The following is a 27,950-nucleotide window of genomic DNA, read 5'->3' on the forward strand; positions in this document are numbered from 1 at the left end:
GATGTCCAAAAGGGAGTGGGTGGGACGAGGGAACCAAGGGAGTCCAGTCATACAGAGGGCAGGGGAGAGAAGAGTATTTTTAGAAAGTGAGGTGATCAACCCTGGAAAATACCTGAGAAGAACAGTGGAAGATGAGAACTGGTGACTTAACTGTAGAAAGTCATCCTCAGCTTTCTGGAGAATGATTTTAGCAGAGAGATGGGAATGAAATCAGAATTGCAGGGAAATTTTAAGAAGTCTAATGTTGAGCAGAAAGTGCGAGGTAGATCAAGGTAACTTAATGACAATGCACAGTCAAGGGAAGATTTTTAGAAGCAGAAATGACCTGAGTTATAGACCGGAGGGAATATTCCAAGAGAAAAGGAAACACACAGAAATTATAATTGATGGAATGAGATCCCCAAGGATGTGGGCAAAGATGAAATGAAGGACTGAAGTGGAGGAAATAATCCTGGGGAATAGAATACATCTTAATCTGAGGTTGAAGGAAAGGAGAAAGAAGTTTGAGGTGGAGAAGAGGACGGATGTGGGGGAAAACCCTAATGCCTCAGCCTTCTAAGTAAAATAGGAGGTAAGGAGACCAGTTTTGTGTCCTTTTTTACCCACTAGAAGGATGTGTGTGGGCATTACCCACTTTTATCCAGTAGCCAAACAAAAAACTTATTTTGTAAATTTTTATTTTTTAATCTTAGGGATATTTCTTTTCTGTATGATGTTAAATATGTTAAAGGAGAGACGAGGGAGAGTGTGGTTTGTCCCCCACAAACGGACCATGCACTGCAGGCACGTGATGGTATCATTGTCCCTCATAAGGTAAATGAAGTATTTGACAAATAACTTCCTCTCCCTCTCTCTACTTAAAAAAATCCTCAAACTATAAAGCCATGTGAAAACTCTTAACGGTCTGCATTGTTTAAGTTTTCTAGTTTTTTCATGGCACTTTCTAATTTTTTCTAGAAAAGGGAATTTACTGGGAGAAGATCAAATGTATCTTTAGCAGTTTTCCAAATTACAACTATTTAATCTTGAAAATACAGTATAGGAGCCTAGGTTTTTTTTTTTTTTTTTTTTAAGAAACCCACAGTTTAAAGTTGTAGAGTACTTGAAAGTAATACAACATCATAAATCAGCTAGATTTCAATTTAAGAAAAGGCAGAAAAAAAAGTTGTAGAATTCTTATTTTTGGCAGGTTGCTAAGGTAAATCTGAAATAACTCTTGAATTTTCAAGTCAATAGATTTCTTTGTTATTTAATACTAAAACCAAGATTGTTCTTTAATTCATGGTTAATTTTTTAACCTGTTTTCTGCTAAAAGTTTATTATTCCTTGCCATGACCCATATTACTAAGTGTTATTTCTCTAATCAAAATCTCTTAATAAATAGTATCCTTTGGGGATAGGAATTAGGATTTATATGACTCATCTAATGTTTTTATTCTTGTTCTTTCTTTTTAAGCCAAAGAAGCTAACAGATACATTGATTCCTGAAGAATTTCATATTGTGTCAAATACCGGAGTTTCAGGTTTAGAGTGTTTCGATGAGTGAGTACTGGGGTATATGCTGAATATCTGACAAGTTGAGCTGTTTCCTGCTTCCCAGACATAGAGGAACCTGAGGCATTCACTCACATTCCTAGGCAGTTGTTTGGTTGCTGAGTTGTGTCTTACTCTTTTGTGACCCGTGGACTGTAGCCCGCCAGGCTCTTCTGTCCATGGGATTTCCCAGGCAAGAATACTGGAGTGGGTTGCCATTTCCTTCTCCAAGGGATCTTCTCAACCCAGGGATCGAACCTGTGTCTCCTGCATTTGGCGGGCAGATTCTCTACCACTGAACCACCAGGGAAGCCTTTTTCTAGTCAATATCTACAATGAAATGAATAAATGTTTGGCTTACCATGCTAATAAAATTTAAGGACAGTATCAAAAACTAATGAAAAATGTCTTACTTAAAAGAGTTTGAAGCAACAAGAATTTACTGTATGGTGCAGGGAACTGTGCGATTATAAAATATTCAATATCCTGTAATATCTTCAATATCTTGTAATAACCTATAAAGGAAAATATTCTGAAAAAAAAAATATATATATAACTGAGTCACTTTGCTGTGCACCTAAAAGTAACCTATATTGTAAATCAGTTATATTTCGATTTTTAAAAAGTTGAGACTTTTGTGATTAAATTGTTTTCTTTTTCCTGTTGTTTAATTTTGAATGAAAAAAAATTAGATCTTTGTTCTGAGTGCTTGCTTCTTCTTTAGAAATGGTTTTGAGCAATAACAAAGGAAAGTAGCCCTCTAAGTTGAAACCTCATAATGCACGCTCTAGGGCTTAACTCCACACTTCAAACTAGTCATTTCCAGTTTTCTTTGATTCCTGCTTTATGAGGTTGAAAAAGGCTTTATTTTCCGAAACAATACTTGAATGTTTCATAATTTGAAATTTGAAAAACTAAAACTTTGGACTAGTTTTTATAGTAAAATATCCAGAAGCTGTCATTCATTTCACCTTATCCAGTACATATGTTATATGGCATTTCCTTATAATGGTGGGTTTCAGAACAGTATTTTGCCAAAGGGAACTAAATGCAACTCTTTTGGGGGATGACTTTTAATTTTTTATATAATTTTAAAGTTATAAAAATGTTACAAAAATAAGACAAGGAATGTTATAAAAATGTTACAAAAATAAGACAAGGAGTACATGTCTTACAAAAATAAGACATGTACTCTCTCCTGACTCACTGAGTAATTAATTACGTTTTGCCTCATTTGCTTTAATACACACACACACACACACACACACACACTCTTAAACTATTCAAGAGTAAGTTGGAGGCCCTCATGACCTTTTGCCACCGAATACTTCAGTGTGTGTTTCCTTACAAAGCACTAGTTATAGATCCTGTTGATGACTTTTTAGCTCCATCATTCTTGTATGTACTAGCTGCTGTTTTACAATATAAATTCATGGATTTCTCCCTTTTTTTGGTGAGTCATATTTCTTTGCTATCATTGATGTTCACGTTTTTCCTGATTTTGCTAATGCCAGCTCCTTTGAGCTGGCTCTTGTGTTCTTTAGGCACGTGCCCATCATTCTTTGAATGTTCTCTTATTTTCAGGCTCAGTGAGATTTTCAGGTTCGTCTTGGATTTCCCAGCTCCAGCTCTGAAATGAGCTACGAGTCACTTCTTCGAGAAGTACTGTTTTCCTTTTCGTGGAGAAGAGTTCTCAGCAACCAAGATCTGGGTGCTAGGCATGCTCATTGCTCCCAGGGTACCATTGCTTCTAGTCCCTCTCACACACTCACTTTTGAAACTATTTTGAGCCTTTATAGTCCCTGAATATTTTTTACGAATCTAAATTCTGAAAATGGACCTTATTAACCAACTGTGTTCCAGTAGGGGGCAGAAACAAAGTAAATGTTTTTCAACTGGAGGAAGAAAAAAGATACATAAATAGTAATAAATTTGAAGAATTGCCATGTGGTTCTCATTGTGATACCCACTTAGGTATAGGCACGTACTTCCAGGCGACAAATGTGTGTGTTGGGCATCAGGAAAACTGGGTTTGGTTTCATCTCTAGTTCTTATTAATTTTGTAACCTGTTTAGTCACTTAACTTTGTTGACTTCGGTATTCTTAGAACATTCTTCCACCTTTGATAGGTCATTTTTTTTTTAATGAATCAAAGAAATTTTTGTATTGTGATATATTGGAAAATGTGATTAATGCTCTTTTACTTAACTGTTTTAAATCTAAGTATCATTATATCTGTGTCTGTAGATGTCTAAGGCCATTTAAGTATGATCTTGTGTGTAAAACAATGGACCTTTCTGATTGTCCCCAAGCTTCTCAATTCTGTGAGATCTAAAGTTTTTCATGTTTTGTTATGTGATAAATAGGCCAAGCATTTACCTGTCTTATTTATTGCAGCAAATATACTACTCTCCTCACAGACAGCGAAAATAGGCTATTGCTCTTCCCATCCATGTAAGTACAGTTTATTTTGAGAATGTTTCTAAGAAAGAATAACTATATATTTTTTCCTTTTTATTGGTAGTTTATTACACAAAAATAATAAAATTATCATAGAAACCCAAGACAATGATTACCTACATTTCTGTCATTTATTCAGTGCTTTCTTTGTCCAACTGCATATTGATTCTTTACATATTTATAATAACATCAAAGTGCTAGAAAACACTTTTTTAAAAACTACCATTTTAAATGTTTTTTTTGTTCCTGTTTTTAAATTTTATTATGGGAAGAATATTTAATATGAGATCTACCCTCTTAATAAAATTGTAAGGGTGAAATACAGTGTTGTTAATTATAGGCCCAGTGTTATACAGCAAAGCTCTAGAACCTTGCATTATTGAAGTATTACGGCCTTGATTAGCAACTTGTCATTTCCTTCTCCCCACAGCCCTTGCAGACTGCTGTTAAACTCTCTGATTCTATGAGTTTGTCCATTTCACGTGAATGGAATCAAGCCCTGCTTGTTCTTCTGTGACTGGCTTATTTCACTTAGCATGATGTCCTCTTGGTACATTCATGTTGTTGCAGAGTACAGTGTTTTCTTTTTTTTTAAGGCTGAATAATATTCCTGCATGTGTGTGTATACTTCTTCTTCATTCATTCATTGATGGACGTTTAGGCTGTTTCCACTTCTTGGCTATTGTGAATAGAGCTTCAATGAACATGGAGTGCTAATCTCTCACCGAGATCCTTTTTTGGGGGTAGGGGGCCCCGCTTTGCAGCAGGCAGGATCTGAGGTCCTTGACTGGGAATCAGACCTGTGCCCCATGCAGTGGAACTGTGGGTTCACTGGGCCACCAGGAAGTCCCTCTCTTTGAGATCTTGGTTTCAAGTCTTTTAAGTGGGATTACTGAATATATATAAAATACCTTTATATTCTACGTTTAACTATTAGTATTTCTCTGTTTTGCTGTAGGCTTTTTTTTCTTATCTATCTTTGTGTATCTATCTATCCTATCATTTTCTTTTTGATTGTGAAGTATCTGGTATTAACACCTTGTTCAGTTCAGTTCAGTCACTCAGTCATGTCCGACTCTTTGCGACCTCATGAATCACAGCACACCAGGCCTCCCTGTCCATCACCAACTCCCAGAGTTCACTCAGACTCATGTCCATCGAGTCAGTGATGCCATCCAGCCATCTCATCCTCTGTCGTCCCCTTCTCCTCCTGCCCCCAATCCCTCCCAGCATCAGTCTTTTCCAATGACTCAACTCTTTGCATGAGGTGGCCAAAGTACTGGAGTTTCAGCTTTAGCATCATTCCTTCCAAAGAAACCCTAGGGCTGATCTCCTTTAGAATGGACTGGTTGGATCTCCTTGCAGTCCAAGGGACTCTCAAGAGTCTTCTCCAACACCACAATTCAAAAGCATCAATTCTTTGGTGCTCAGCCTTCTTCATAGTCCAACTCTAACATCCATACATGACTACTGGAAAAACCATAGCCTTGACGAGACAGACCTTTGTTGGCAAAGTAATGTCTCTGCTTTTGAATATTCTATCTAGGTTGGTCATAACTTTCCTTCCAAGGAGTAAGCGTCTTTTAATTTCATGGCTGCAGTCACCATCTGCAGTGATTTTGGAGCCCCAAAAAATAAAGTCTGCCACTGTTTCCACTGTTTTCCCCATCTATTTCCCATGAAGTGATGGGACCGGATGCCATGATCTTCGTTTTCTGAATGTTGAGCTTTAAGCCAACTTTTTCACTCTCCACTTTCACTTTCATCAAGAGGCTTTTTAGTTCTTCTTCACTTTCTGCCATAAGGGTGGTGTCATCTGCATATCTGAGGTTATTGAGATTTCTCCCGGCAATCTTGATTCCAGCTTGTGCTTCTTCCAGTCCGGCGTTTCTCATGATGTACTCTGTGTATAAATTAAATAAGCAGGGTGACAATATACAGCCTTGATGAACTCCTTTTCCTATTTGGAACCAGTTTCTGTTGTTCCATGTCCAGTTCTAACTGTTGCTTCCTGACCTGCATATAGGTTTCTCAAGAGGCAGGTCAGGTGGTCTGGTATTCCCATCTCTTTCAGAATTTTCCACAGTTTATTGTGATCCACACAGTCAAAGGCTTTGGCATAGTCAATAAAGCAGAAATAGATGTTTTTCTGGAACTCTCTTGCTTTTTCCATGATCCAGCGGATGTTGGCAATTTGATCTCTGGTTCCTCTGCCTTTTCTAAAACCAGCTTGAACATCAGGAAGTTCACGGTTCATGTATTGCTGAAGCCTGGCTTGGAGAATTTTGAGCATTACTTTACTAACATGTGAGATGAGTGCAATTGTGTGGTAGTTTGAGCATTCTTTGGCATTGCCTTTCTTTGGGATTGGAATGAAAAATGACCTTTTCCAGTCCTGTGGCCACTGCTGAGTTTTCCAAATTTGCTGGCATATTGAGTGCAGCACTTTCACAGCATCATCTTTCAGGATTTGGAATAGCTCTACTGGAATTCCATCACCTCCACTAGCTTTATTCGTAGTGATGCTTTTTCTAAGGCCCACTTGACTTCATATTCCAGGATGTCTGGCTCTAGGTCAGTGATCACACCATCGTTATTATCTGGGTCGTGAAAATCTTTTTTGTACAGTTCTTCTGTGTATTCTTGCCACCTCTTCTTAATATCTTCTGCTTCTGTTAGGTCCATACCATTTCTGTCCTTTATCTAGCCCATCTTTGTATGAAATGTTCCCTTGGTATCTCTAATTTTCTTGAAGAGATCTCTAGTCTTTCGCATTCTGTTGTTTTCCTCTATTTCTTTGCATCGATCACTGAGGAAGGCTTTCTTATCTCTTCTTGCTATTCTTTGGAACTCTGCATTCAGATGCTTATATCTTTCCTTTTCTCCTTTACTTTTCACTTCTCTTCTTTTCACAGCTATTTGTAAGGCCTCCCCAAACAGCCATTTTGCTTTTTTGCATTTCTTTTCCATGAGGATGGTCTTGATCCCTGTCTCCTGTACAATGTCACGAACCTCAGTCCATAGTTCATCAGGCACTCTATCTATCAGATCTAGGCCCTTAAATCTATTTCTCAGTTCCACTGTATAATCATAAGGGATTTGATTTAAGTCATATCTGAATGGTCTAGTGGTTTTCCCTACTTTCTTCAGTAAGTCTGAATTTGGCAATAAGGAGTTCATGATCTGAGCCACAGTCAGTTCCCGGTCTTGTTTTTGCTGACTGTATAGAGCTTCTCCATCTTTGGCTGCAAAGAATATAATCAATCTGATTTCGGTGTTGACCATCTGGTGATGTCCATGTGTAGAGTCTTCTCTTGTGTTGTTGGAAGAGGGTATTTGTTATGACCAGTGCATTTTCTTGGCAAAACTCTATTAGTCTTTGCCCTGCTTCATTCCGTATTCCAAGGCCAAATTTGCCTGTTACTCCAGGTGTTTCTTGACTTGCTACTTTTGCATTCCAGTCCCCTATAATGAAAAGGACATCTTTTTTGGATGTTAGTTCTAAAAGGTCTTGTAGGTCTTCATAGAACCGTTCAACTTCTAGCCAGTATTAACACCTTGTGAAGGTGAAGGTGAAGTCGCTCAGTCGTGTCTGACTCTTTGCAACCCCGTGGACTATAGCCTACCAGGCTTCTCTGTCCATGGTATTCTCCAGGCAAGAATACTGGAGTACATTACCATTTCCTTCTCCAGGGGATCTTCCTGACCCAGGGATCGAACCCAGGTCTCCCACATTGGAGGCATCTATCCTATCTATCATTTTCTTTTTGATTGTGAAGTATCTGGTATTAACACCTTGTTAGCCAGTATTAACAACTTGTAGCCAATAGTAACAGCATGATGTTTATCACTCTACATTTTTCTGTGTTATAATCTTACACAGTAGGTATATAAAATTTTTTTTGAGGGAGGAGAACAGAACATTATTTTCTTTTATGAAAAAGAGGATCATACTATTTGTATTATTTTGGTTTTTGTTTTTTTGTTTTGTTTTTGTATTTTGCTTTACTGTATTATTGATATCCCACAAGATTAGTACATACAGGTATAATGCTTTAAAATGCCATTAATATTCCATAGTATGTACATTTTATTCATACATATTATGTTCCTTTTGCCTTTTGAGCATGACCTTTTGTAACATTCATTATATAAATCTGCCCTCTTAATCTTTTAGGAAACCTAATAAAAGAATAGAAGTAGTCCAACTGAATGATGTGATGGACACTATGCTAGAGAGGGCTGGTGTGGAAAATCAGGAATATACAGGGCCAACCAAGGTAATTGCAAACATCAGTGAAAACTAGTGGTTAAGAGCATTTGCTCTGGAGGTGAAATGCTTGGATTGGAATCCTGACCCTGCCATTTATTAGCTGGTGACCTTGGGCAGGTCATTTAATGTATTTGTGCCTTGATTTCCTCATCTGTAAATTACAGATAATAATATTTACCTCATAAGGTTGTTGTGGAGATTAAATGACATGATGAATGTAAAGTGCTTAGGACAGTGCTTGACATGTGGTAAACACTGTATAATTGTTTATTATTGTTATTGCATTTTAACCGAATATAAGGCACCATTGATTATAAAACCCTTATTTTATGTTCCATTAAAAAACACGCCAATTAAGCCATGCTTTCTTACCACTTGTACTTTTATTTTGCACCTAATGAAAGAGCTTTTTCAGTCTTACATAGATATAGATTTTTTTCTTTATGGGGCTATTTCTCTTCTGTTTTGTAAAGTTTTATTTTTATAGAATTTGAAATTTGTAGACAAGTTCAGTATAAGGCACTCCAATGTAATCTTCACCCAGATTCATTAATGGTTTACCTTGTGCCCTGTTTGCTTTATCATTCTCTTTCTCTTTCTCTAAACATCCTCTATGTGTATGGGTTTTTTCCTGAACCATTTTAGAGTAAGCTGGCAACTTCATGCATCTTTATCACCAAACATTTTAGGGTATGTTTCCTATGAATAAGGACATTCTCTTACATATCTATAATATAGTTATCAAAATCAGGAAATTTAATGTTGGTATGATAATGTTATCTAATACAGGTCATTTTCAAGTTTCAAATTTTATTAATTGTACCTGTAATGGCTTTTATAGCTATTTCCCCCTCTATTTCAGAATCCCGGGTCACACAGGACTTTTAGTTGTCATGTTCCTGAAACTGTTCTCTGGTTTTCTTAACTTTGATATCTACAGAATGTTCCTCAATTTTGGTTTGTCTGATGTGTAATTATTCAATTCAGGCTTTGTATTTTTGGCAGGTATAACATAGTAGTAATATTGTGACTTTGTCAGTGCATCATATAAAGAGGTACATGATTAGACACTTTATTAACGTATCATTTTTATATATATTTATAAAGAAAAATGTAAGTGAACAAATTAATCTAGGTATTTCAAAAACTTACACTAGAACTTCAGAGTGCTTACCCCCTAAGATGTCTTTTACTGGCAAGACTCTAATAAATACTGATTGTCTTACTAATCTTTTGCCAGATGCACAAACTGCTTCATATACTAAAGAAGGAACAGACCATTTATAACACAGTATTTCATGAACTGATTCGACAAGTCAGTGTGGACTGTGCAGATAGAGGAGAGCTACTGTCCAAAATCAGGTTCGAGTTGTCACTGGAGTATCCCAGTTTCCTCCTGAATTTTGTAGAGTAAAAGTATATTATCTGAGAACTTCTTTAAGTTGATTTCTGTTGGGATGTTTGACACCTCCTCTTTTAGGATTGGGAATGAAATGTGAAAAAGTAGAAAAAGATAGATTCTGAAGACAGAGCAGTCTGGTTTTAAATCATCATCTAGGTGTATGACCTTGGTAAAGATCTGTACCTTAGTTTTCTTATCTGTAAATGAGGATAATAGCTATGTGAAAATTTTCATTTGTCTTTTTGTTCACTTGTGAATGCTATTTACTGAGTGTCTACTATGGGTCAGGCATTAAGATGCTTCATAGAATTGTGGTGAGGTTTAAATGAGAGCACAGAAGTAAGTAGGTGCTCAACACAAATGATTATTATAGATTATGGTTATAAATACTGTAAGTACTATAATTCTTCTTCTTATGACTATAGTGCTTTCCAAAAGCTGAAAGGAATAGTGGAATGCTGGGTTCTGATTACATATCTGCAGCTTACTTGCCCTGGAACCATAGGCAAATGATTAGATCTCTCTGATTATCTGTATCTCCTGAATGGAAATTAACAGTATACGTTTGCCCTATTTGTCCACTGTCTGCTTTGTGGAAACAGAGTGTGCCTCTCTGACAGTACTCATTAACTAGAAGCAAAGCCATTAATAGGAGACTGATCGAGATTAGAATACTAAGGAGTAAGTAGTTGGAACACCATCAAGAGCTGCAGAATGCCAAATCAGAATGAGGATTGGGACAAATGAAGGCTGAGTTGTCACTCTAAGAACAAAGTCAGGAAGGACAGATGAGGAATCAATTGGAGAGGAACTAGATGACTGTGTATCCAAAGTTTCTTTAGTGAGAGATTGATGTGAGTGGAACTCTTCCAGCTGATTTTAGGAGTTAGCTTTTACAGGCCAAAATAGGGTGGGGCCCTGTTCCAGGAAGTCTAGACAGAAAGAGATAGGGAAATCAAAGCCAGAATTGTTTAACAAAAATTGAGTCAGACACTAGGGAGACAAAAATACTAACTTCCAAGTGCCAGCAATAGGATCAGAATAGGGCTTGAAATGGGCTTCCCTGGTGGCTCAGAGGGTAAAGAATCCTGCAGTGTGGGAGACCTGGGTTCAATCCCTGGACTGGGACAGTCCCCTGGAGAAGGGAATGGCAACCCACTCCAGTATTCTTGCCGGGAGAATCCCCATGGACAGAGGAGCAACAGTCCATGGGGTTGCAAAGAGTCGGACACGCTGAGCAAATAAACACAGCACACAGGGCTTCAAAGCTAAGCATTTAGAATAGGGTAGAGTTGGAGTTAAGAATACAAAGTAGGTGGGGATAAACAATGAGGTTTCAGGATGATTGCTGGAAACATTCATGATGTGTTTGAGGAATAGTGAAACACTTTATCGGTTCAGCGTCATCTAATGTACGCTCTTCTGTTGTGGTAGGAGTTTTTTTTTGAAGAGCTAGGGCTCACCTTCAATGAGGAAGACATCTGTTGTCCTCAGGCTGGTATCTTACAGAGTCCTCCCTGTTTCACAAGATTTGGGGAGGATCCAATAGATATCCCCAGCAAATGGTAACACGTCGAATGCCCCAGAAATACTCTGTATCAGCCCCTAGCTGTTTGCTTGTCCGTTTCTTTGTCACTAGTTTCCTGCTTTATGTCTTTCTGATCAGCTTGTGTGTGTGTCTTTTCATGCAACTCAGGCCTGTTGCTGTAGCAGGAGGGTTTCATATGAAACAGAGGTTCATAATAGCTGTTTTTTATAAGGGGAAGAATAACTGACAGATTGGTTATAAGCTGAGTAAGACTCACAGAAATAGGGTTACCACAGTAATTATTTTTGGTTGACACTATCTATGTTTATCTCTGCATGCAGGCACCTGACTTTTTTTCCGGTTGTTATTTTTTCCAGGATTTTATGGGAATTTTCAAATATACACATAAAAATGGAAAGAATTTTACTGTGAGCACACATACATCTAGATTCTGCCATTAATATACTTTTCTTGCTTTATCGCTTATCTGTCCATCTAGCCATCCTGGTATTTATCCACCAATTTTGTGTACTTAAAAGTAAAAGGCAGACATCAGTGTATTTCCCTTAGATACTTCAGCATGTATATCATGAATCAGTTCATTATCTATTTGCCATTTTGTTTCTTCTGAGTCTCATTCATGATGGTTTAATTGCATAAGTGTTTTCCAATCTTTGCTTGCTTAATTTGGCTAATCTTAACCATGAAATCCTTAGGATGTAAATGATGGATGCTTCCTGAAGAGATGATTTGCATTTTTTCTCTTCTGGAATCCTAGCTTCCTCCTACTCCCAGGTTGCCTGCTTTGAAGAAAGCCCAAGGCTTGGTCTCTGGGGCCCAACATTAGCACTTGTACTGGGCTACCTCTAATCTTGCGTTTTCCTAGTGAATAATTTTTACTGGTTACACTTCCCACTCCATTGTTAGCTTACTGTATTTAGTTTGTTGCTGTTGTGTTTTTTTTTTTTTTTTTTTCTATTTCTAGAGGCTTGTGTTTCTTTCTGCGAGTGAAGTAATACTTCAGAAAGTATGCTTTATCATGGATATAATTGTGTGTGTGTTTTGTAAATAATTAATTTATTTTAATTGGAGGATAATTACTTTACAATATTGTGGTGGCATCTGCCGTACATCAGCGTAAATCAGCCATAGGCACACATGTAACCCCTCCCTCCTGAACCCTCCTCCCCCTCCCTCCTCACCCCATCGCTCCAGGTTGTCTCAGAGCACGGCTTTGGGTTCCTTGTGTCATACATCAAACTCTCACTGCCTGTCTGTTTTACATATGGTAATGCATATGTTTCAGTGCTATTCTCTCAAATCGTCCCATCCTCTCCTTCTCCTGCTGCTACTCCTGCTGCTGCTAAGTCGCTTCAGTCGTGTCCGACTCTGTGCGACCCCATAGACCGCAGCCCACCAGGCTTCCCTGTCCCTGGGATTCTCCAGGCAAGAACACTGGAGTGGGTTGCCATTTCCTTCTCCAACGCATGAAAGTGAAAAGTGAAAGTGAAGTCACTCAGTTGTGCCCGACTCTTAGCGACCCCATGGACTGCAGCCCACCAGGCTCCTCCATCCATGGGATTTTCCAGGCAAGAGTACTGGAGTGGGGTGCCATTGCATTCTCCACTCCTTCTCTTACTGTGTCCAAAAGTCTGTTCTTTATGTCTGCATCTCCTTTTCTGCCCTGCACGTAGGATTGTTGGTACTGTCTTTCAGATTCCATATGTATACGTTAATATATGGTATTTCTCTTTCTCTTTCTAACTTACTTCATTCTGTATAATAGGCTCTAGGTTCATCCTGTAGTTGTGTTTTAATGGAAAAGCCCTTCAGAGTGTGTTGTTCCTATATCGCCATGAGGGAAAATCCTAAAAAAAGTGTTTTAAAAATTGATGCTTCCCAATGAATGAGCTGCACACTGAGCTGATGAACTCCCTGTCACTTTAAGTGTGTAAGCAAGGGGTAGATAATTCTTTTTGTCAGGGGGTGAGAGATTCAACTAAATGATTATTCCAACTCAAAGATATTATAATCCTGGGGTCTCAGTGTTTAGAATATAATACCTAGATCACTTAAAATAAATGAAGACTTCTCAGTTATGGTATTCATAGTTTATCATCTAGAATCATTTCCAAATATTTTGTTTGATGTTGTTCAGAAGCAAGAGAAATTACTTACTGTACTTAGGGACTTACAGTTGGTGTCCTTTAACATTTTGGTCAATTTGAGAAAAGTGGTTTTATTCATGAATTTAATTTATAAAAGTCCCACTGTATTCAAGATACTGTCAGATGTTGTAAATGAATAAATATGTAAGACGTAATTTTTATCCTCATAGAGTTTCTAAATTAGAAGAAGAAATAAAAGAAGTCGTTATTTTGTTTTACATCTCAGACATTATGTTCCATAGTTCATTCACTCGGCATTCAAAATTCATTCAGGAGCATGGCAAGAATTCACAGCCTAGTTCTTTTTCTAGCTTGTTCTTCGCACATAGCTTTTATGAGTGTCTGTTCACTATTTCTTTCCTTAAAATTATTTTTCTATCTCACATATTTTCTGGCTCCTTTTCCTTTCTGCCTGATGTCTTGTTTTCCTTTTTCTCACGCAGAGAGCGGTACGTACAAATGCTTGACCAAATTGCCCGGCAGATGATTGACTTCTACAAAGACATGGTAACTCAGCGAGTGATGGACCAGCGCATTTTAGAAGAATTGTACAATTTTAAGAATGTTATTGAGGAACTGACCAGGTAACAGCTGTGCTTATCAAAGCTTTGTCTCTAAAGAGAGTAAAAGATACCCAGGGAAAGTAGAATGAGTAAAGGACTCTCTTACTCTCATTTCATTTTTTGCAACAGAAAGGCCTAGATAGAGATGTAGAGACATGGGTTACATAGGTTAACACAAAACTAGGGCTCTGTGTGTATGTATTTGATAGGGAAAAGACTCTTGTTCTTCCTTCCAAAATAGAGATGCTTATCTTAATCTGGTTTACAGAGCAGTGCCATGATTATGGATATTAAAGTTCAAATCCCGAAGAGAATAAGCAGTATGTATAATAGCTATCACATTTTGTGATCGGCTAACCTTGTGGCAAGATGTTAGTGGCAGGAGTGAAAACAATAGAATAGACATGCCAGAGGGTAGGATAGAGCAAGCCTTAAGGCCTTGGCTGCCTTCACTCCATTCTAGAGAGCTCTCCACATCTTCTTTCTGCCTCTTCTAGCCTGTCTGATTCCATGGCTAAACCTGGTTAGAGTTCACTTGAATGAACACTAGATTTCTTGCCTTGGTTTATAGGGTAGAAAAACTGGGAAGAGATATAGACATGATAACTGAGAAGATTCCTGAGTATAAATCTGATTTCCTAGGCAGAAACTTTTTCAAAATCTTCAGCTATGACTGTAAAATTGGCTTGCTCTATTTCAGGGAACTGTGTCTGGTTCGGGCACATGATATAAAATTAACAAAGGAAGCAGAGAAGGCCCACAGAGATTTGGCACAAGCTCTTTTAGATGCTGAAAAGAATGCCAGGTGAGTTACCAAATGTTAGCCATTATGTCATATTTGCTTCACGCCTTCTTTCAAGAAATAAAATTTTTTAGAAGAATTTGAAGGTTTTTAAAATTACGGCAGTTCCTGAAGGAGTTAATATACATAAAGCTCACTGTATATGTTAACTCTTTCACATACTGTTGTAATACACATCTTGTGTCTCCTTGTATGAAAGTTGTCCAGGGATGTAAAACCTAGAAGTGGAATTATGGGTCATGGCATATTCTAGCCTTGTCTTGCTCAGTTCAGTTCAGTTCAGTCACTCAGTCATGTCTGAGACTCTGCGACCCCTGCGTGAATCGCAGCACACCAGGCCTCCCTGTCCATCACCAACTCCTGGAGTTCACCCAAATTCGTGTGCATTGAGTCAGTGATGCCATCCAGCCATCTCATCCTCTGTTGTCCCCTTCTCCTCCTGCCCCCAATCCCTCCCAGCATCAGGGTCTTTTCCAATGAGTCAACTCTTCGCATGAGGTGGCCAAAGTATTGGAGTTTCAGCTTTAGCATCAGTCCTTCCAAAGAACACCCAGGACTGATCTCCTTTAGGATGGACTGGTTGGATCTCCTTGCAGTCCAAGGGACTCTCAAGAGTTCTCCAACACCACAGTTCAAAAGCATCAATTCTTCGGTGCTCAGCTTTCTTCACAGTCCAACTCTCACATCCATACATGACCACTGGAAAAACCATAGCCTTGACTAGACGGACCTTTGTTGGCAAAGTAATGTCTCTGCTTTTGAATATGCTATCTAGGTTGGTCATAACTTTCCTTCCAAGGAGTAAGCGTCTTTTAATTTCATGGCTGCAGTCACCATCTGCAGTGATTTTGGAGCCCCCCAAAATAAAGTCTGCCACTGTTTCCATGGTTTCCCCATCTATTTCCCATGAAGTGATGGGACCGGATCTGGCTAGGTGTTACCAGATACTCCCCAAGGTAGTTGTACCAGTGTATCCTCTAATCAGTGTATGAGATTTCCCTTTTGCACATATCTTTTATAGTCTTATAAATATGAAAATGTATCCAGTTTTTGTTTGCATTTTCCAAGTTAGTAGTTAGTAATGTGCGTCTAGTTCTCTTTTAGATGTTAGTGACTCTACTGAGGTCCTAATGTTGTTATTCTATTTCAGGGGCTTAGCTGACTTTTTCTGTAAAGGGCCAGATGGTGAGATACAGTTTCTAATACAACTCTGCCTTTGTAAATGTGTGCCATTGTAGTGGACAATACCAGAACATCACAGTGTTCCGATAAAATTTTATTTACTGACACTGAAATCTGAATTTATAACATTTCCATTTACTACAGAATATTATTCTATTGTTTTTTAACCACTGAAAACTGTTAAAAAGTAAATCAAATACATAAAAAATTTTTAAAGTAAAGTTCTTAACTCATGGGGTATACTAAAACAAGCGATGGGCCAGGTTTGACCCACAGGCTGTAGTTTTCTAACTTCTATTCTATTTCACTTTCTGTTAGAGTTCTGATTACTAGGAAGCTCTTGGGTATGTATCAAAAGATACATCTGATTGCATTTTAATTTCTTATTTAGTTGATTTAAAATATTATCATAGAAACAGTACGTGTGCCTTTTAAGAAAATCAATAAATACAGACAATCAAACATAAATTTTAAAAAAATCACAATTTCACTCCCTATAGATTACTACTGTAAATACCTTAGTGTATATTCTTATGGATCTATTTTTCTATGTATATGGGCATATGTGCATTGTTTAAACCAAAATTGTATTGTACATACTATTAGCCTGTTTTTTCAGTCAATAATCCATACCTGTTTTTTTTTTTTTAAACTTTATTTATTCGGCTGCACTGTGTGGCATGTGAGATCTTAGTTCCCTGAGCAGGGATTGAACCTGGGACTCCTGCATTTAAAGCATGAAGTCTTAACCCCCGGACCACCAGAAAAGTCCCCACCCAATTCTTATTTGAACGTTCTTAATTATTCCCGAAATTAATTTTACATTGGGTTGTCCAAACCAGTACCCAAGCTAGTACCACACATTGTATCTTATTCTCTGTGCCTTTTAATCCAGCATTATCTTTTGCTTTTTTTTTAACATGTTAAAGAGTGACCGTATTTTCTAAATGTCAAGAAAAACACAAATTTATACAAAATATAAATTCAAAAATAACTTTCTGACTTGTAATCTGTTTTATCGCTTGCTAGAATGAGGGGTACCTTGATCATCTTTTGTCCGCTGAATGTACTACTGTTTTCTGTAGCTGAGTCATCCTTGTTATCTTAGTAAATAACTACCTTATACTCTGTCTTTTATCCTCTGATCTCTGGTACTACCTCTCTATTCTCTTTCTGAGCTGATGACCTTGCTTTCTTAAATACAGAAGGAAATTGAAGACAGAGCTCAGTTCTCTCTACATCTCCCCACCCCACTACATCTGTGTTCATACATTCATGCTTTCCTTCTCACTATGGATAAACTGTCTCCTTTCTAAGGTCAGTCTCTCCACTTGTGTCCTATTACATCCGCTCTTAAGTACTCTTGATATTTTCAGCAAATGTTCCCTCTTTCTCCTGTATATTAATATTTCCCTCTACTTTATCAGTCACATCAGTATATAAATATGCCGTAATTGCTCTCATCTTAAAAACAATAATAACAAAAGAAAACCACCCTTCCCTAGACCCAAAAGCCATACATAAACACTTCCAAGTCTCTGAGCATGACAAATCCCCTTCCAGCTGTGGCTTCATTTCTCTGTTCCGCTTACAACAGACTTCCTCAAAAGGTTGTCATACTCCTTTTCTCCACTTTCTGTCCTCCCATTATCACTTGAACCCACTCCAGTCAGGCTTTCGACCACACCATTCCACCAAATTGCACTTGTCAGAGTCACCATTGACTTCTGTATTATTATATCCAAAGGCCCATTCTCGATTCTCATTTAGCTTGACTTACCAGCAGCATTTGTCATAACTGACCAGTTGCTTTTACTTAAAACAATGTCTTTTAGTATATTATGCTGTCCTAGTTTACTCCTTTACTCTTGGCTCCTTCTTATTGATATCCCTTACAGGTTCCTTTCATCTCGCCAATGTCTATTTATTTATTTATTTAATTGAAGTATAGTTGATTTACAGTGTTGTGTTAGTTTCTGTTGCAGAGCAAAGTGATTCAGTTGTGTGTGTGTGTGTGTGTGTGTGTATCAGTTCAGTTCAGTTCAGTCACTCAGTCGTGTCTGACTCTTTGCGACCTCATGAACTGCAGCATGCCAGGCCTCCCTGTCCATCACCAGCTCCTGGAGTCCACCCAGACTCATGTCTATTGAGTCGGTGATGCCATCCAACAATCTCATCCTCTGTCGTCCCCTTCTCCTCCTGCCCTTAATCTTTCTCAGCATCAGGGTCTTTTCAAATGAGTCAGTTCTTCACATCAGGTGGGCAAAGTATTGGAGTTTCAGCTTCAACATCAGTCTTTGCAATGAACACCCAGGAATGATCTCCTTTAGGATGGACTGGTTGGATCTCCTTGCAGTCCAAGGGACTCTCAAGAGTCTTCTCCAACACCACAGTTCAAAAGCATCAATTCTTTGGCAGTCAGCTTTCTTTATAGTCCAACTCTCACATCCATACATGACTACTGGAAAAACCATAGCCTTGACTAGACGGACATTTGCTGGCAAAGTAATGTCTCTGCTTTTTAATATGCTGTCTAGGTTGGTCATTACTTTCCTTCCAAAGAGTAAGCGTCTTTTAATTTCATGGCTGCAGTCACCATCTGCAGTGATTTTGGAGCCCAGAAAAATAAAGTCTGACGCTGTTTTCACTGTTTCCCCATCTATTTCCCATGAAGTGATGGGACCAGATGCCACGATCTTAGTTTTCTGAATGTTGAGCTTTAGGCCAACTTTTTCCCTCTCCTTTTTCACTTTCATCAAGAGGCTCTTTAGTTCTTCTTCACTTTCTGCCATAAGAGTGGTGTCATCTGCATATCTGAGGTTACTGATATTTCTCCTGGCAATCTTGATTCCAGCTTGTGCTTCCTCCAGCCCAGTGTTTCTCATGATGTACTCTGCATACAAGTTAAATAAGCAGGGTGACAATATACAACCTTGACGTACTCCTTTTCCTATTTGGAACCAGTCTGTTGTTCCATGTCCAGTTCTAACTGTTGCTTCCTGACCTGCATACAGGTTTCTCAAGAGGCAGGTCAGGTGTTCTGGTATTCCTATCTCTTGAAGAATTGTCCACAGTTTATTGTGATCCACACAGTCAAAGGCTTTGGCATAGTCAGTAAAGCAGAAATAGATGTGTTTTTTTGGAACTCTCTTGCTTTTTCCATGATCCATCGGATATTGGCAATTTGATCTCTGGTTCCTCTACCTTTTCTAAAACCAGCTTTAACATCTGGAAGTTCATGGTTCATGTAGTGCTAAAGCCTGGCTTGGAGAATTTTGAGCATTACTTTACTAGCGTGTGAGATAAGTGCAATTGTGTGGTAGTTTGAGCATTCTTTGGCATTGCCTTTCTTTGGGATTGGAATGGAAACTGACCTTTTGCAGTCCTGTGGCCACTGCTGAGTTTTCCAAATTTGCTGACATATTGAGTGCAGCACTTTGACAACATCATCTTTCAGGATTTGAAATAGCTCAACTGGGATTCTCTTGCCTCCACTAGCTTTGTGTGTGTGTGTGTGTGTGTGTGTGTGTACATATATATATATATATATATATATATATGTATAAGCTGGAGATAGAATATATATATAAATATACTTTTTCATATTCCTTTCCATTATGGTTTATTATAGGATATTGAACATAGTTCCCGTTTAATACAGTAGGATCTTGTTTATCTGTTTTATATATAGGAGTTTGTATCTGCTAATCCCAAAGTCCCAGTTTATCCTTACTCCATTCCCTTTTCCCTTTGGTTAACCATAAGTTTGTTTTCTCTGCCTACATCTCACCAATTTCTAAGTGTTGGCGTGCTCATTCTTGGATCTTTCTTCTTTCTATACTCATTTCCTAGGAGAATCTATTCAGTTTCCTGGCTTTAAATGCCATCATCTATATACTCTCAATTCACAAATTTCTATCTCCAGCTTCACCCATGTACACCAATTTTTATCTCTAGCTTCAGTCTTTTCTTTGAATCCCAGACATGTATTCAACAGACTTAACGTTTTTGCTTAGATACTTAACATTTCCAAACTGAAGTCCTGTTCTTCCCCCTCAAATCTGCTCTTCCCACATTCTCCTCCCCTTTCAGTTAATGGTAACTCCCTCCTCCTAGTTGCTCCAGCAAGAAGTCCTGGCATTATCCTTGATCCCTTTTTTCTCTCACATGTCTCCATTAGCAAATTCTGTCAGCTCTCCTTTCATTATATATACAGAATCGTCACTACTTTAAGTACTACCATCTTCATGTCTTGCCTGGGGTATTACAATAAACTTCTAAATGGCCTTTTTACTTCTGGCTTTACACTCTGTGAGTCTGTTCTCCACACATCAGCCAGTGTGATCTCTTAACACTTGACTCAAATGATGTCATTTCTCTGTTCAAAATTCTTCAGTACCTCCCTATCTTACAGTAAAAGACCATTTTAAAAAAATCACAGGACTCCTCCTACCAGAATTTCTCTGACTTCTACTTTGTTCTAAATCTGCTTGTCTTTGTGCTGTTCTTTAAACACACTACGGTGGCCTGCTTTAGGTCCTGGAGTCCTTCTCCCCCAGGCAGCTGTATGGTTTCTTCCCTCCTTCTTTTGAACCTTTGCTCAAATGTATTGTCAATACGGTCTTTCCTGATCCCTCTATTTAAAATTGTAATACACTTCATATTCTTAATCCCCTTTATCTGACTTATTTTTATCCACAGCAGTATCACTACTTAATATAGTATGTTTTACTTTAATTTATTTATTAGCTCTTCTAAATAAACTTTATAAGGGCAAAATTTATTTTTAGTTTTTGTTTAGTTTTGAATATTACTTGGGATATAGCAGGCACTAAACAGATATTTGTTGAATGAATTAAAAAAATAAACTAGACCTTCTTTTGTGCTAATGTCCATCATAAGAACAAAACATCTTCTAAAATCAAAGAGAAGGGGAAGAAAAGAGAGGAAAAAGGTCTCACTTTCTTTAAACATTGATGGTTCTGAAGTAGGATGGTTCATGTTTTGCATGTGATTAGAAATTACAGGTAATATTTTTATAATGATTATTTTGTTGAAAATTTGGAAAATACAGACACACATAAATAAGAAAATAAAGAACATTCACAATTCTTTTAGAGTTAACTACTATTACTATTTCATTATGTTTTTCTTTTTTCTATGTATTTTTTTTAAATCATAAAGCTGAATATAGACCATTATAATTTGGGTTTTCTTGTTTTATGTTTTACACAAACATTTTTCCTACAGTATTAAGTATTAATACTTTATTAAGTATTAATTATTAAGTCTTATGTTACTATATTATATATTATATAAAATATTAATTAATGCTAATTAAGTATTAAGTATTAATACAGTATTAAGAACATGATCTTTAATTAGCAACAGAGTATTTTCATCAGAGAGCTACATTCTGTATTTTATTTGGCCAGTCCATTGTTTTTGGACATTAAAGTTATTTCTGCATTTTTTCTTTGGCTGTTATAAACAAGGGTCATTAATTTTAGTGCATAGCTAGTGCATTAATTTTAGTGTGTAGCTGTTAAGCTTATAGCTTGTTGAATTTTTACGTGTATATTCATCTGCATGTATGTGACATCTACGGTGATTAATTTTTTTGCAGTTTGAACAAGTCGAAGCCTCCGAATAGAAGGAGGCTTTAGGAGCTGATGTTAGTGGCTAATGGCTTTCAATGAAATCAGAAGAATTTTATGTCACTAGCTTTTTATTCTTTCGGAAAAGTTAGTGTCCTTGTTGTTGTTTAGTTGCTAAGTCACGTGCAACTCTTTTGAAGCCACATGAGCTGTATCCCACCAGGCTTCTCTGTCCATGGAATTTTCCAGGCAAGAATACTGGAGTGGGTTGCCATTTTCTTCTCCAGGGGATCTTCCCCACCTAGGGATAGAATCTGCGTCTCCTACATTGGCAGGCAGATTCTTCACCACTGAGCCACCAGGGAATAACTAATATTCTTTAGGAGGAAGTGTTTCAAAAGGTTTGTGAAAAGCTGCCAATCACTTTATAACTTCTGTGTTTGTATTTAATCTTGGAAGGGCTTTTAATTCAGTTAGAAGGAAAAGATATATTTTGGTAAACATGAAGAAAAAAGATTTAAGATAAAGGTACTTAATTAAACTTAAGCTTTTGATTGGTATAGAATTTCTTTAAATCTTATGCTAATTATATATAATTTAAAAATATAGCTCACAATTATTGGGCTTTGTGCCTTTGTATCTTCTTAGTAAAGAATTCTAAAAAGCTAAAAACAGTTATATTACTACTACATTTATTTAGAATTTTTTATTAAATATCTTGTTATTATACCACTGGAATACCATGGTGTGAAAATTCTAGAGAATAAAGAAGAATACGATGAAAAGTGTTTAGAGCAGGGAACAATATATTAATCTTTTTCCTTAAGACCTCTGTAAGATTTATACATAAAATGTGAATATTTTTTCTTCTATTTCCCTGTATATCAATGTTACTAACATATCCAGCAGTTATGCCATAATTACCTTATGATGAGTTTTAAAGGAACAGATTGCCTGCTTTAGAACAAAGTTATTTTTTTGAGATATGTATTTATATATCTGTTTTTTAATTTTTCTTTTAGAATTGTAGAAGAATATCATGACTTATATACATTACAAAGAGAAAGGATGGAGAGTGATATTAAACAGTTAATGGCGGAAAGAGATATCTGGAGCTCAGCTACGTATGAATTATCTGTAAAGGTTGTTTCATCTGAAATCAACTTCCTTTTTGGCTAGATAAAGTTTCATTTTATAATTTTCAATAATCTAGACAAAAATTTTGTTTTATTTTAAAATTTTTATTGAAGTATACTTGATTTACAATGTTGTATTTAATTTCTGCCATACAGCAAAGTGACTCAGTTATACCTATATAGACATTCTTTTTTCATCTTCTTGTCCATTATGGTTTATCACAGGATATTGAATAGAGCTGCCTATGCTATACAGTATAGGACATTATTGTTTATCTGTCCTATATATAATAGTTTGCATTTGCTAATTCCAAACTCCCAATCCTTCCCAGCCTGACTCTCTTTCTCCCTTGGCAACCACATATCTTTTCTCTATATCTCTGAGTCTATTTTTGTTTTGTAGATATGTTTATTTGTGTTTATTTTAATTCCACATGTAAGTGATATCATGTTACTTGTCTTTGCTTCTGACTTCACTTAGTACTATAATCTCTGAAAGGGAAAGGGAAAGTCACTCAGTTGTAATTCTCCAGGCCAGAATACTGGAGTGGGTAGCTATTCCCTTCTCCAGGGAATCTTCCCAACCCAGGGATTGAACCCGGGTCTCCTGCATTGCAGACTGATTCTTTACCAGCTGAGCCACCAGGGAAACCCAAGAATACTGGAGTGTGTAGCCTATCTCTTTGCCAGCGGATCTTCCCAACCCAGGAATCAAACTGGGGTCTCCTGCATGGCAGGCGGATTCTTTACCAGCTGAGCTACCAGGGAAGCCCTTGATAATCTCTAGGTCCATCCGTGTTGCTGCAAATGGCATTATTTCATTCTTTTTAATGACTAAGTAATATTTCATTATGTGTGTGTGTATATATATATATATATGTATACATACCACATCTTCATAAAAATTTTTGTTAATTTTTATTTTTAAAAAATTAATTTGTATTGGAATATAGTTAATTTGTAATGTTGTGTTAGTTCTGCTGTACAGCAAAGTGAATAAGTTATATGTATACCTATATCCACTTTTTTAAAAATCCTATTCCAATATGGGTCATTGCAAGTTATCTGTCTTATATGTATTAGTGTGTATATATCAATCTCAATGTCTCAATTTATCCCTTCCATCCCCTCTTTCCTCCTTGGTAACCATATTTGTTTTCTACATCTGTGACTCTATTTCTATTTGTAGATTGGTTCTTTTGTACACTTTTTTTTTTTTAGATTCCACATATGAACCTCATGTGATACTTGTCTTTGTTTGACTTGCTTCACTTGGTATGACAATTTCTAGGTCCATTCATGTTGCTGCAAATGGCATTTCCTTCTTTTTAATGGCTGAGTAATATCCCAGTGTGTATATGTGTTTGTGTGTGTATTTGTGTATGTGTGTGTTTGTGTGTATGTGTGTGTGTGTTTGTGTGCATGTGTATGTGTGTGGTTGTGTGCATGTGTGTGTGTATGTGTGTTTGTGTGTGTGTGTATGTGTGTGTGTTTGTGTGCATGTGTGTGTGTGTATGTGTGTATGTGTGTGTGTGTGTGTGTGTACCACATCTTCTTTATCCATTCATCTATCATTGGACATTTAGGTTGTTTTCATGTAGACAAAATCTTTAGAAATGAAGATATATATTTAATTGATGAATAATGCAACTATTCTATTATAAACCTTGAAAAGGAAAAGTTGTATTTTTTTCTCTTGTTTCTTCTCTACTGGGTACCTGCCTATTGCCCAATTAAGGGCTCTTTTTCACCAGAACCTATGAGTATGAGCAGGTATTCTATTTCTGTTGTTTGTGAATGTGTTAAAACTTTCAACTTTAATTAGATATTAATAAACTAGCGAAAGTGGCTCTTTTTTTTAAATGATGTAACTGTATTACGATCACTGGATAAGTCACTTTGGTTCTATTATTTAATACTTTGGTACCCAAGATGACAACTGAATTGAAATATGGCAGCCTGTAGACGATGACAAGATGCTTTAGGAAAATATTATAGCAATGTCCCACAATACAGTATTCAGTGTTTCCTGGTTGATTGCCTAATGTCACATCTGGAAATTACAATATTAACAGAAAATTATGATGCTAAACACATTCAAAATGTTTTCCCACTTTCCTCTGGAATAGTCAGATCTCATCTCTGACATGAAAGTTCTATTCTGATGCAGAACTTTAAAAGAGACATTGATATGTCCAGAGAAACAATTCTGACAGTAGGTATATGATATAAGAAACAAACCTGTAAAAGAAACAGACTCACAGATAGAAATGAACTAGTGGTTACCAGTGAGGAGAGCGAAAGGGGGAGGGGCAAGGTAGGGGCAGGGAATTGAAGTATGAACTAATATGTATAGAAAAATAAGCCACAGTTCAGTTCAGTTCAGTCGCTCAGTCGTGTCCGACTCTTTGCGACCCCATGAATCGCAGCACGCCAGGCCTCCCTGTCCATCACCAACTCCAGGAGTTCACTCAGACTCACGTCCATCAAGTCGATGATGCCACCCAGCCATCTCATCCTTTGTCGACCCCTTCTCCTCCTGCCCCATGAGTCAACTCTTTGAGTGAGGTGGCCAGAGTACTGGAGTTTCAGCTTTAGCATCGTTCTTTCCAAAGAACACTCAGGACCGATCTCCTTTAGAATGGACTGGTTGGAACCACAAGAATATATCATATAGCACAAAGAATATTGTCAATATTTTAGAATAACTACAAATGGAATATAACCTTTAAAAATTGTCAGTCACTATGTTGTACACTGAAACATGTAATATTATACATCAGTTCAGTTCAGTTGCTCAGTTGTGTCCGACTCTTTGCGACCCCATGGACTGCAGCACTCCAGGCCTCCCTGTCCATCACCAACTCCCAGAGTTTACTCACACTCGTGTCCATTGAGTAGGTGATGCCATCCAACCATTTCATCCTCTGTCGTCCCCTTCTCCGGCCTTCAATCTTTCCCAGCATCAGGGTCTCAATTATATGTTAATTTAAAAGAAAAAAGAAACAAATCTGGGAACTAGTATGTTCAGTGGGAGAAAAAAAACAAGGGAGTTACCTCATCTAGAAGTATTTAAACAGTAGAGAACTAACTGACCACGGATAAGAGATTCCTATAGAAGAATACCTTGAACTAGTAGGGTTTTGTATTAGATCATCACGCTTGCTCCTTGGAAGAATAGGTATGACAAACCTAGACAGTGTATTAAAAAGCAGAGACATCACTTTGCCAACAAAGGTCCATCTAGTCAAAGCAATGGTTTTTCCAGTAGTCGTGTATGAATGTGAGAGTTGGACCATAAAGAAGGTTGAGGGCCGAAGAATTGATGCTTTCGAACTGTGGTGCTGGAGAAGACTCTTAAAAGTCCCTTGGACTGCAAGGAGATCCAACCAGTCCATCCTAAAGGAAATCAACCCTGAATGTTCATTGAAGGACTGATGCTGAAAATGAAGCTCCAGTACTTTGGCCACCTGATGTGAAAAACTGACTCATTTGAAAAGACCCTGATGCTGGGAAAAACTGAGGGCAAAAGGAGAGCAGGGGGTGACAGAGGATGAGATGGTTGGATGGCATCACTGACTCAATGGACATGAGTTTGAGCAAACTCAGAAAGATAGTGATGGACAGGGAAGCCTGGTGTGCTGCAGTTCATGGGGTTGCAGAGTCGAACACAACTTAAGTGACTGAACAACAAGAACAATAGGAAATAACAGCTATAATGTCAACTCCCTGAAAATAAGGACTATGTCTCTTTTGTTCACCGTTATATACACAGTATCTTGAATAGTCAGTTATTCATTGAATGACTTTATAATTGATTTAGTATATCAGTGGTTCTCAAAGTGTGGTCCACAGACCCCGTTGTGAGGTCAAAAGGAGTTTCATTGTAACACTGTTGATATTTGCCTTTTTCACTCTCATTCTCGTGTGAATGTACAGTGGATTTTTCTTGAAGCTACATGGTATGGGATATTACAACAGATTGAATTCAAAAACAAATGAAAATACAGCCCTATTATATTAAGGAAACGTTAAGAGATTTGTAAAATGTGAAACTGTATGTTCTTTTCAAGTTTTTGTTTTAGAAAACATAGTTATTTTTCAGAAAAAACTTAAAAATATAGTGGGTTTATTAATGTTTATGTGAATTAACAAATGTATATTTTAAATAATTTCAGTTAATTTCCAAAGCAATAAACAGCAGTTTATATAATCCATGTAAATAAAAGCTCTTTGGTGTTCTCAGTAATTTTTAAAAGTGTAAAGGAGTTTTGAGATAAAATTGTTTGAGAGCCTCTGCTGTATACCATGTTCAATTTGGTTCCAGTTCAGTAGTGTAAGAAAACATGGATTTGTGATTCAAATTAGTTCATGATTTAAAAAAGAAGTTGTAATCGAATTAATGATTCAATGAAAAATTGATAATGTGAAATTGGTTTGGGTTTAATAAATTACAATGGTTTGTTAATGTTTTAGGTTCCTAATTTTAGTACTTTCTAAAAATAGGTAATTGAAAGAAATAAAGTCCTGTTGGCTAAAAGACTTTACCTCAATGAAAAAAGCTGGAATAATTATACTAAGCATTTCATCGTACTGCTATCATCTAAGGTAAAGCTCGATTCACTTGAGTCATGGAAAAAGAGACTTCACCTATTGAGGGTTGAAACTGCAAGAAGCCTTTGTTAGTTTATAGATTAAATTTTAAATATAGTTTATATTTGTGCTTTATTGGGGGCAGAATGAAAAACCTAAGGAAAAGTGAATAAAGGCTCTTCTTTTTATTTGTCTTCTGATTCAAGCAACTTCAGTAATTTATCTAAGTTAACACTGTAGATGTTACTTACAGAGTTATAGTGCTTAAACAAAAATTTAACTATGTTCATTGAAATAATCGGATTATTGATGTATTCTATGCAATCTGATGGGCAAATTCAGGGAGCACATTAGGTTGCAAAGAAAGGAAGTGACATTTAGTATGTTTCTAGAGTCAAATCATTTACACTAGTCAATTAGTTTAATTCTTACAACAATCCTGTGAGATATATATTAGGGTCTTTATTTTTTGAAAAAGAAAAATTAATCTGAAATTAAATAATATCCCCCAAGCCAATAAATGACTAGGATTTACATTTCGTTCTGTTTAACTTTGAAATTCCTGTTTTTTTGAATGTACTGCCCAGCCTGCCAAGTCCTGTGAGGAAACTGGGCTCATATTGCAAAGGAAAAAAATCTTGATTCTAATTTTTTTTTTTTTTTACTGTGGAAAAATTCACCACCAAAGGGACTATATAATAGCATCACTGATA

The 27,950-nt window shown here is 37.0% G+C and overlaps 1 protein-coding gene across 5 annotated transcripts in view; it reads left to right on the forward strand.

Annotated features, from left to right (window-relative positions):
- The window catches only part of AXDND1 (axonemal dynein light chain domain containing 1), a 79,026-nt gene that overhangs the window by 6,798 nt on the left and 44,278 nt on the right, over positions 1-27,950 (forward strand). For all 5 annotated transcript variants that reach the window (XM_059875811.1, XM_059875810.1, XM_002694161.6 and 2 more), the window contains exons 5-13: positions 693-813; positions 1,457-1,542; positions 3,931-3,987; positions 8,171-8,273; positions 9,507-9,628; positions 13,808-13,948; positions 14,628-14,732; positions 22,531-22,651; positions 27,151-27,252. In XM_059875811.1, the coding sequence (XP_059731794.1) occupies positions 693-813; positions 1,457-1,542; positions 3,931-3,987; positions 8,171-8,273; positions 9,507-9,628; positions 13,808-13,948; positions 14,628-14,732; positions 22,531-22,651; positions 27,151-27,252 (958 nt within the window). The remainder of the gene's footprint in view (positions 1-692; positions 814-1,456; positions 1,543-3,930; positions 3,988-8,170; positions 8,274-9,506; positions 9,629-13,807; positions 13,949-14,627; positions 14,733-22,530; positions 22,652-27,150; positions 27,253-27,950) is intronic.

Source organism: Bos taurus, chromosome 16 (genome assembly GCF_002263795.3).
Source record: "Bos taurus isolate L1 Dominette 01449 registration number 42190680 breed Hereford chromosome 16, ARS-UCD2.0, whole genome shotgun sequence".
Lineage (NCBI taxonomy): Eukaryota > Metazoa > Chordata > Mammalia > Artiodactyla > Bovidae > Bos > Bos taurus.